This window comes from Hyperoodon ampullatus (assembly GCF_949752795.1).
Source record: "Hyperoodon ampullatus genome assembly, chromosome: 1".
NCBI classification, from domain to species: Eukaryota; Metazoa; Chordata; class Mammalia; order Artiodactyla; family Ziphiidae; genus Hyperoodon; species Hyperoodon ampullatus.
In genome coordinates, this window is record NC_136914.1 from 9,664,497 (window position 1) to 9,675,828 (window position 11,332).

Consider the following 11,332-nt stretch of genomic DNA (forward strand, 5'->3'; position numbering starts at 1 on the left):
TAGAAAAGTATACATCTAAAGTGCAGTACCACCAATTTACAGATTTAATGATGAAGGAACCTGAGTTCTAGCAGATTATTTTGGTTCTTGATCTAATACAGGAGGAGAGAAGGTTCTTATCCTTTGCCTTTCAGTTAACATCCTTCATGTGAGGTAGGAAGCGTACCGTTTTATGCTAAGTCTTTGTGTGAGGCGCTTCTAAACTCATGAATTTCAGGGTGATTTCGGTGATTTTGCTTTCTTGCCTTAAACGCCTTGTGTTCAAGTTGCTTTGTAGTTTGTTTCTCACCCTGCCAGTGACTTCTGTGACTTTTTGGTGGGCAATCACTGGTTAGGATCACATTTGTTAGTATGGGATTTTTAGCTACTGTGTTTTTTTCTTTCATTTCTAAGACCAGAGAAAGACCATTTATGTAGAAACCACAGGTGTGTAAAAGGCGGGCAACTCAAGGGACCTGTGGTGGTTGAATTAGCGTTAAGCAAAATGAACTCTTGTCTTTTTCCACGCCCTCTTCTTGAAGAAGCCAGCAGAACACGTGTGTCTGTCCAATCCACCTCCCCTTCTCGTGTCTCCAGAGGTACATCTAACTCCTGCCGTGCCTTCTTTACCAGCCACTGTGCCAGCCTGGCCAAGTGAACCTACAACTTTTGGACCAACAGGTTAGATAAAAATTTAAAAAGTTCAGTGAATCAACCAGCAAAAGCCTCCCAAGTCTTGACATTCTTGAGTGTGAGCTTGACCTCCGAGCAGGATTAGGTGTGTGGAGCCTCCCAGAGCACGGCTCTGCTTCCAGCTTCCTGTGGTGCTCATTTGAGGTGCGCCCTCACAGTCTCGGGAGCAGGTGTGTGAGCTCTGGTTGCCCAGTGCTGGCAGCACAGTTTTCACACCCGTGAGCCAGCTCTCTGCCAGGCTCCGTGTCTTGTTCATGAGAGCTGTTATTAGAAGATACTGACTCAAGGCTTGTTTTCTGGGTGCTTATTTCCTCCTTTGTGTCCAGGAGCGTGTTTGCTTGACATCAGTACTTCTTTAGATTGCTTAAACACACACCGTTTTACTAGCTATACAGTTTTATAGCATTCTTCACCTTTTAGCTGAATGTAAACTTACATTTTTGTAGAGAATTATTTTTACCCCTTTATAGCTTTTGATTCCTTTCCCTTTCTTTTGTAGGTGTCCCTGCTCAAATTCCTGTTTTGTCAGTGACACAGACTCTGACCACTGGACCTGATTCTGCTGTGTCCCAAGCTCATTTAACACCCTCTCCAGTTCCTGTGTCGATACAGGCCGTTAACCAGCCCTTGATGCCTTTGCCTCAGACACTGAGCCTTTACCAAGACCCACTCTATCCTGGGTTTCCTTGTAACGAAAAGGGAGATCGAGCCATTGCACCACCTTATTCACTGTGTCACACTGGGGAGGACCTGCCTAAAGGTGAGCGCCTTCTCCGAGTCCAAGTTGATTTTATTGATCAAGTACTGATACAGGTTCAGTGAGAAATGTAAGTAGAGGACAGGAGAGGTCACGTTGCTGAGTAAAAGCCAGAGGACGTGCTGGGGAGGACAGCGGAGGCTCAGCTGCTGGTCACTCATCGCTCCTGTTTCAGCTTCTGGTTGATGGGGGTGTGCTTTTATATGTTTAGCACTATATAAACTATTATTTATAGCAGCAGCCTCTCCCCTTACTCCCCTGCGCGTCATTTTTTCAAAAACAGTCTGAAACCATTTTTTTTTTAAGTTTAATTTTTAAATTTATTTTTATTTTTTGGCTGTGTTGGGTCTTCGTTTCTGTGCGAGGGCTTTCTCTAGTTGTGGCGAGCGGGGGCCGCTCTTCATCGCCGTGCGTGGGCCTCTCACTGTCGCGGCCTCTCTTGTTGCGGAGCACAGGCTCCAGACGCGCAGGCTCAGTAGTTGTGGCTCACGGGTCTAGTTGCTCCGCGGCATGTGGGATCCTCCCAGACCAGGGCTCGAACCCGTGTCCCCTGCATTGGCAGGCGGATTCTCAACCACTGCGCCACCAGGGGAGCCCCCGTGAAACCATTTTGAATTAAATCTTAATAGTGTTACTAACCAGATAACTAAACAGTACTGAGTTTTCACATCAGTGGTTTGGTGTTTGAAACTCCTCATATTACTTCATCCATGAAAAAACTGTAGAGGAGAATGAATAGAAAACATAGTAGCTGTCATTCTAGTACTGCATGCAATAGGGTATATTTTTTAAGGAATTCTTTTTAAATTCGTCTTTTTTTTTTTTTTTAAAGAAAGTTTGGTTTGCAAGATTTCCTGTTTGAAAAACTGAAGGAGTAATGTAGTGACTCTCTGTGCTCTTTACTTGGATTTTTGTGGATAATTTTCTTTTATTAGTCAGTGGTTTGATGTTTGTGTCTGTGGGTAACCGGCTAATGTCCAATGAATACCTGAGCTAGTATTATCCTACTAATCTTGTTAATGATCTAGGTTTATGTTGATTTTTACTCTTACCCCCAACTTTTTTATTTCATAATAATTTAAACCCCACAGAGAAGTTGAAAAAGAAATGCACTGAGCACCTGAGTTTTCTTTGCACAGATTTAAGTTTAGTCATAAAAATCTCAATTTAAGCCATTTTGGGGCATGGATGTTAGACTAGATAAAGCATGTCGAATCTGGAATTACCCTGCAGTAACAGAGTCTGGTTTTGGTTATATTACAATTATTAATATATGTTTTATATCACAGGCCAGAGAAAAACAATTCCAGTAGGCAAAATGGTCCTTAGAACTGTCTATCACTTGAGGATAATGAACAAAAGCTTTTTGTGAATGTATACTTTTAGTGAGTGACGATGTTACTTATTTTCAGATAAGAACATTCTTCGATTCTTCTTCAATCTTGGTGTAAAGGTATTTACATTTTATCATTTTGAAGTTATTTTAAGTTATTTAAGTTAATACGGTTTTACATTATTACCATTTAAATAATCTTAACTCTTATCCTGTTGGTCAATACCCTAAGGTTTACTAAATCTCATTATTTTAAGAAGTAACATTTTCAGTACCATACAGTTTGGTTTTGGTGGTGATTGAGGCTCCAGTATTTGCTTGCTTTTCCTTTTAATTGGCAGTGGTTTAACCCTGTGAGTGTATTCGGGAAACAGCCTAGTGGAAGTGCCCCTGTGGGGAATTAGGTGAAAGGTCTGGGTTTGAAATTCTCTCCCTGCACTTCTTATCTATATGGCCCTGGGCAAGTCATTGAGGGTGTCTGAGCCTGGCTGTTTTCACTTATGGAATGGGGGTGATGCTCTTCTTCTGTCTGCCTCAGTTGCTTGAAAGGCTGAGAGGAGGCCACCCGTGGAAGGTGGAGCTCACTAGCAGAGCAGAGCTCCCTGTGGGAGGTGATCAGCCTGGAGATGGCTTGTCTTAGAAGGAGCTGGAGAACTCTGTTCTCGTCAGTGCGGTGTTGTCTGCTGTCTTGGATTCGTTTCTGCGGGTTCTAGACTGTTAATACATGAAATGAAGTGCCCTACCGTGTGTGGCCTATGGACCAGTTCATAAAAGGAGACCTGATTAATTTCTCCATCTGCTGCATTCACGCGTAGTTTATATTTATCTAGTTAATGTTGGCTGTAGCTGATTGGTTAATTAGCCAGCTGTCTGGTAAATTTTTCTTCGTGTTTTGGTGTTTAGCTGAACCTTCTGCAGGGGAAGGATTTGGAGTATTTCATTTTCGGTATTTATCCTTATCTGACTAGAGGTCTGCCTTTAATCCTCGCAGTTGGATTGCTCTGGGACCTCCTCTGACTGTGGAGTCCAAATGTTGGGGGTCACCTACTTCTGTACTAGCGTTTTCATGGTAGAACACGTCTAGACTAGATAACTAGTTGGCATGGGGTCACACACTGAGCTAGTGGTAGAGCCAGAACATGAATGAATGCAGGTCAAGCTAAACAGCCAGTGATCGAGAGACCCGAAGTTGGAGGCTCAAGTGCTTGATGGATGGTGGTGGTTTTGGAGGTCTGTATCACCCCAGATTACTTCTGTGCAGTTAGATCTAAAGGACGGAATCAATGATCATGATAACCTGTAGGTGGGGTCATGACTCTGTCTCCTTTCAAACCTCTGTAGCGGGACTTGGAGTTGGTTTCAGGATAGGAACAAGGAATGGAGTCTCATAGCCGTGACTTAATTTTGTAATTCCTTTGCATGTTGTGTATCAGGGTGATCCTAGTATTTGGACTGCAGTTTATGGTCTTTGCAGGCATGAGAAACTTGTCTTGAGCCCACTCTGAACTTATCCCCGCCCCCCGTATTGTTTATCTTAGTGGTTTTCTTTGTCTTTTGTAGGCATATAGTTGCCCTATGTGGGCCCCGCATTCTTACCTGTACCCTCTGCACCAGGCGTACCTGGCAGCCTGCAGGATGTACCCAAAGGTCCCTGTCCCCGTGTACCCTCAGAACCCTTGGTTCCAAGAAGCTCCGTCTGCTCAGAATGAAAGTGACTGTGCCTGTCCGGACGCTCACTTCCCCGTGCAGCCTGAGGCCAGTGTTAACGGTCAGATGCCCCAGGCAGAGATGGGACCGCCGACGTTTTCTTCAACCCTGGTGATCCCTCCGTCTCAGGTGTCTGAAAGTCACGGACAGTTGTCTTACCAGGCCGACCTGGAATCTGAAAACTCTGGGCAGCTTCTTCACGCTGAGTATGAAGAGACGCTGAGCGGCAAGAACATGTTCCCGCAGCCGTCGTTTGGACCGAACCCGTTCTTAGGCCCGGTTCCCATCGCACCTCCTTTCTTTCCTCACGTGTGGTATGGGTACCCTTTTCAGGGATTCATAGAAAATCCAGTAATGAGGCAGAATATTGTTCTGCCCTCTGATGAGAAAGGAGAATTGGATCTGCCCCTGGGAAACCTGGATCTTTCTAAAGAATGTGCTTCAGTTTCAGCAGCAGACGAGTTTCCCGAGGCTGGAGGCGAAGACACCCATCCTCTCCCCGAAGCCAGCGTGAGCGAGCACGAAGGCCAGGCGGAGCAGTCATCCCAGACACCTAAGGCAGATCTGGCACTGGCTCCCACCCCTCCTGGCGCAGAGGGAAAGGCTCATCTTCCCACTCAGCTTCTAAACAGAGAGACAGAAACTGTGCCTGTTGAACTTGAGCCTAAAAGGACCATTCCGAGTCTGAAAGAAAAACCAGAAAAAGTGAAAGATCCTAAGACTGCTGCTGCCGACGCGGTCAGTGGGGCCAGCTCTGTGGACAACAGGGTGCCGAGACCAAAAGAAGAGAGCTCAGAGGATGAAAGCGAGGTGTCTGACATCCTGAGAAGTGGTCGGTCCAAGCAGTTCTATAATCAGACTTACGGGGGCAGGAAGTACAAAAGTGATTGGGGCTATTCTGGTAGGGGCGGGGGCTACCCTCACGCCAGAGGGGAGGAGTCCTGGAAAGGGCAGCCAGGCAGGAGCCGAGAGGAAGGTTACCAGTACCATCGGAGTGCCAGAGGACGGCCCTACAGGGGGGATAGGAGGAGGTCAGGGATGGGAGACGGCCACCGGGGACAGCACACTTGATGGTGTTGCTGCGGCATTTTAGAGCAGAAGCCCTTTCTTAGGTGGAATGTTTCTGAAGTCTTTAAAAAGAAATACGTTAACATAAAAACCCCAATTGGAACTCTCTCCTCCCCTCCCCCTTGACCCTCACTCTCATTCTGGACAAGAGATTTTGGATATGCGTTTAAGGGGGCAGGTGAATTCCTGGTGTTGCCATTTTTCTTCGTTCAAAATCTGTCTATTTATCGGGTGACTGCCCCCATAAAAAGTAAGAAATAAGTTTGTTAAAGTATTTTTTATAAACAGCTTAATATAAAACATTATAGATTTAGTGTTTGATTTTTTTTCCTTATATAAGTTTAATTTTCAAATGTTGGAAATGTGTGCTTTATAGTGTTTACTAAAGTGACAAAATACATCATTTGACACACTATAGATTCCAAAACATAACATTGCACCAAATAGAAATGTATATTTTATTATGCAATGCCTTAGTCATAAACTGGGCTCAAACAATTCTTAGCCTAAAACACTGTTGTCTTTTGAAATGCTTCCAACCCAAAGGCCTTTCATCTCAATATCTGTCAAACTTGAATAATGTCTTCTCTTTAATATTACACATAAGGCAGCCTATTAACCTGTGTCTTAGAAATGTTGTATATAGTTCTTTTAATATTCATAGGGTATATTTTTGAATTTTGGTGAGTATTTGTTGAACTTGAGATTGCATACAAGAATAGATGTTTAAGAAATAATAGGAAATCTAATGAAATGGCTGTTCCCACCAAGAATTCTTAGCACTGGTGTAAATATCATGGTGCCTACTCGAAAGAAATGTAGATGCTATGCATTTTGAAAATAATCTGCATCTGTTAAAACTGCAGAAGTTTTTTAATGCCACTTTAACACTAATGCACTGACAGATTTAAATATTTTGTGAGAAGAAATGTTAAAAATTTTTAGCTTGACAGGTTTCTATAGAGTTACTGTGTTTCATTTCTCCCTTTGCACCACACTCAGTTATGTGTACCACTTGACATTTGCATGTTCAATTTGTCACGGCTGGAACTATTGTACAAAAAAGGGTGATTGTGACTTCGAATTCTTTTCTAGAGGATGCTGCTAGACAGTGGATTTGTTTGCATTTAATAGCTTGTCACCCCTTCGGTAACATGTCTCTGATTCTGCTTCCTTCCAGTCTCTTGCAGTATTCACTAGACTTTCCCTTTGCATGTTGCACTCTGTTCCCATTTGGAGATTTGATTCTCTGAATTAACACAGTAATCATTCATCTGTGTTACTATGTAAAAATAACTGTAGCTTATATTTCTTATTTGTACATACCAATGTGAAGTTCTACCCGTTTTTATGTTCTGCTTTGATCAGGAAGTTTTGAGTGCTATGCAAATAATGTAGGAATTTCTCTTTGCATGCCACGTGTCATATACCTAGCCAAAAGTAGATTTTTTTTTTAAAGCAATTACTTTAAAAGCAAATACAATTCACTTGAATTTGACAAACTGAAGCAGACGAGTTTTCTGGGTTCTCTGATAACCTACGGGAATGTTTGGATGCCAGCTAGGCTCAGTGAATCTCCACTGTACTGTAATAATGGTTATTTACCTCTGTGTTGTTTTAATTACCTAATGTCTTTGTAACTGCTGATTTGAGTAGTGATTAGTGTGTAGATATAACATAGGATTTTAGAGAGCACTTTGAAAGATAACATTTTATTATGACGGTGCTAGGTAAAAATTTGTAAAGACTGGGACGGTTGTGTGGAAAAGAAAAAAATTCTTGAGCGAACCTGTTGAAAGGAGTTTCTGTTGCCACCTTCTAAGCTGGAACAACTGGGGAAGGTGCTGCTTAAGCAATTTTTTTCTTAACATCAACAGTTGTTACGGAATGAGATGATGAGAGGGTCCTCCACTTTCAGCTCATGCTTGTGTATGTAGGATTAGCTTACCTGATAATTTTAATGAAAATTACATTAGATATAATGACCAGATTTAAAAGTTCAATGTAAGTTTGATCTCAGGAGTCCAAAAGAAATCGCCGTTTCCTGTGTCCTTCGTTTTATTAACTGGGATTTGATCGTCCCAGTTTCTTCTCGAAATGTTGAAAAATTGGATAGGAAAGAATATTTCTTCATTGTCGCTCTGTCTTACCTCAGTTGAGTAACAGAATACTCTGTAGTTCCTGAAGGAAATGCCGATTTGCTTCCTGTTTCCCATACTTACCTCCAGGACGTGATGGAAACAGTGCTGAAAGAGAACTTGAGCAGTTGGTACTTTACTCAGTGACCTCTGGAATAAGAATAAAAGAACTGACTTTTGATCATTAGTTTTAAAATGATCTGTCTTCACGTGAGGGTCAGTTCTGTTTTTTTCCTTTAGGTTGGTTATCAATATATCAGTCCAGGGGTTTTGCCTTATGCTGAGCTCACACTAGGGCCAAGCAAGCTTTTGTCCTCCTCCGTTTTAACTGAGTCGTATGGTATGTTGACGTGAGATAAAATGTTTCAGAGAAAAGGAGAAGCTTAGAAGTGAGAATCATTTGTATTTTGAGTTGGAAATTATGGAACTTACTCTATTATGATACACATGTTGAAGAACAAATGTTTAGAATGACCAAAGCTCACCTGTTCTTTTCGTTTTAGTTGCTTCTGCTCAACTTGATTCCAGCCCCTTTCCTTTTAGCATTGTGTATATTTCTCTTTTTCATTTCCTCTCAGATAAATCTTCAGTTCTTGCTCCACGGACCTGTTGGTGGCAGGATGCTAGCATCTGTGTAGTCCTCGTCCTGTTTCCTGGTAACCTGTATGTTCATTTTCATGGCTGACCTAAGCTCAGACCCTGCCTTGGCCTGGCAGGAGTAGGTTTTCCCTACGGATACATTATCGTATTTGATGCAGACTGTATATATTCTTGCAGTGTGTTTCCTTTGTGACTCAAGGTTGAATAATGCCTGTGAACTGCAAACTTGCTTATGATTGACTTGGTGCAATAAAGTTCCTTTCTAACCATTTCTGGTTTAGAAAACATTCAGCCATCCTAGAAACTAGCAATATTTATTTATGCCTCATTTATTTTACCTTAGTCTTTCACTTATGGGTACTAAGCAAGGTCCATTTTAGTGTAGCTGAAGAGACTACATATTTGCATATTTGGCTACACTATTTCTGTTTACTGTATTTTGCTTCCTATTTAATGTCTAAATGCTATTGTGTTGTTTCCAATCTTAATGGCTCAGTTCCAGTATATCAGTTTCAAAGAACTAAGGTTTTGCTACTAGTGGCAGCCACTTAACTCTCCCACTAATTGGGATTTCCCACTAATTTAGGTTTTTTTCTCCCCTGAAATACAAATTTTAGAAAAATCCTACAAGAGGGGTGGGTGCATGTCTTAATGCTGGGAAATAGCAACTTTGGGGTTGAATTTACTTGAATGGATTAAAAATTGCATTGTTACAGAGCTAGAAAAAACTTTATGTATGAAAAATGATAATAGCCTTACACTGAGTACAAATAATACTTAAAGCATGTGAAGATGTGATCATTTGTGATGTTACTTGTAAAAAAAAAAGTATATATACATCTTTTGAAGTGTTGAAAGGAAAATAGTACTTTATATTCTTTATCATATCACTTTTTGTAAGTGTTGAATATATTCCTGTTTATTTTTCTATGTTCTGTTTTGTAGCCTTAAGAAGTGTTTCAAACATATCTGAATGTATAAAATAAGAGTAAATGCCCTACATGGTGTGATGCTGCATTATATATAAAACTGTGTGCATATATTAAATTTTGTCTCTTGATTCTGCTTGTGATTCTTTGGTTCTAGGGCCTTAACCAAGTAAAATATAGCATATAAACCTTAAGAGGAGTTTAAGTAAACTCCTAAAATTAAGAGTTGTTTGCCATGGTTTTTACCCAGTCAGAAAATCTAGTGTGTGTGCAATTAAACACCACCCGGGGTTTATCATCTTTGGCTAAGTGCTGTTCTTTAACCTACGTTACATATATAATAAAAACGGGGGTCACGCAACTAGTTAAGTGGTAGAATTTGAATTTGAACCTAGCTCTGAGTGGTTCGAGAGCTAGTCCTGTCATTTTTCTCAGCAGTCAGTGAATGAAATGGGGATGTGTAGAATATCTAAGAATAATTTATAGATTAAATGACTCAGCTTTTTAAAGTTAAAACACTGAAAGTTTTATTTGAAAACTGAGGTAGCAAGTATACTTAAATACTTTGAAAACCCAAGTTTCTTAAGGCTGTATTTCTTCATTAAATCAAGTCGCCTAAGAATATTGCTAGTCAATACTCATTTAACCTACTCTGGGCTTTCTCATCTTAGAGTGGCTTTCTCAGGAAGCAGAGCCTGAAACAAAAGCTTCATTCAGCACAGGGTTTAAGAGAGAGAGGTGATGTAGGTGCAAGGGCAGCAAGCTGTGAAGGGGGAACCCCAAGTCCTATAGGCCAGTTTGGGGCTGCCTGAGAAGGTGAGGGAACTATCAGAGAACCTTGGAGGGATCAGAGGGAGAAAGGAAGGAGGAAAAGGGGGAAGCATTTCTGTTGGCCGTGTTGAGTGCCAGCACCTCTTCCCACGGAGTTGATAGGGAAGAAAGCAAGCAAGATGTCTGTTGATGCTGGTTGAAGCCCTTGCAGAACTGGCCACTCGATGTGGATGGATAAGAAGGTGAGACCGGCTGACCAGTGGGTCACAAGAAGTGTCCCATGCCAGGTTTCTCTAAAAGTTTTCAGAGAAAAGCGGAACGGTCCACTTTCATTTTGAGTATATTTGTTTTACTTTCACTTGTGGATGCAATGATATGAGGATGTAAATAAACTGCAAAAGAGAAAGTAAACACAACTTCCCTTCACAGACCATAATTTATAAGCTTTTCCAGAATCATGCACTCCTCAGAATAGTGAAGCTACAGTTGTTGGTATGAACATCAAGAGTTTTCTAGATCCTCCAAGTTCAAAAGATTGTGCAGTAAGCTAGTTTCATTTTTAAAAAATAAATTTATTTATCTTTGGCTGTGTTGGGTCTTCGTTGCTGCAGGCAGGCTTTCTCTAGTTGCGGTGAGCAGGGTCTACTCTTCGTTGCGGTGCACGGGCTTCTCATTGCGGTGGATTCCCTTGTGGAGCACGGGCTCTAGGACTGCAGGCTCAGTAGTTGTGGCACATGGGCTTATTAGTTGCTCCGCAGCATGTGGGATCTTCCTGGACTAGGGCTCCAATCCGTGTCCCGTGCATTGGCAGGTGGATTCTTTACCGCACCACCAGCGAAGTCCACTAGTTTCTTTTAAATGAAAACCTTGGTTTTGGATTAAACGCCTTCAGGTAGAGTAAGAAACAAAGTAATGCTATGCCTATCTAGGGCTGTGCCTGTTACTGTGTAACTTAGTTCTTTGCAATGTTCTAAGATAATGTTCAGAAATCAGGGGCCAAAAATGGAGACCAGAAACCAGAAGGCAGACATGAAGGGACATTAATGCTTTGCTCCACGAGAAGGGACGGATGGTCATGGTTGCCAGTTTCATCAGCTGAAAACTTGTAGATACGGGAGACAGACAGACCTGGGCACATGCAGGGATGGGAGCTGGAACTATCCACTACAATCTGCCTGTATGATGCTTTCCTCTCACTAAGCTCTTCAGTGCGCATGCTCACTTGTCTCTGACCTGTGTTCTGGTTCACATGCATTTTCTTACCATTTTTATCATTATAGGTGCTCCTTTCCCTGGGAGCTGCCTCCTTCCTGTAGCCCCTTCTGACTCTCCCACCCAGGACTATGTCTCTTCTGAA

General features: G+C 41.9%; 1 protein-coding gene across 2 annotated transcripts in view; it reads left to right on the plus strand.

Annotated features, from left to right (window-relative positions):
* Nucleotides 1–5,540, plus strand: part of OTUD4 (OTU deubiquitinase 4) — a gene marked incomplete at both ends in the record, with an annotated part of 37,700 nt that extends 32,160 nt beyond the window's left edge. For both annotated transcript variants that reach the window (XM_079709219.1, XM_079709220.1), the window contains 4 exons: nt 522–660; nt 1,172–1,432; nt 2,842–2,882; nt 4,323–5,540. In XM_079709219.1, coding sequence (XP_079565345.1) covers nt 522–660; nt 1,172–1,432; nt 2,842–2,882; nt 4,323–5,540 — 1,659 coding nt within the window. The remainder of the gene's footprint in view (nt 1–521; nt 661–1,171; nt 1,433–2,841; nt 2,883–4,322) is intronic.
* Between the last annotated feature and the right edge of the window lie 5,792 nt (nt 5,541–11,332).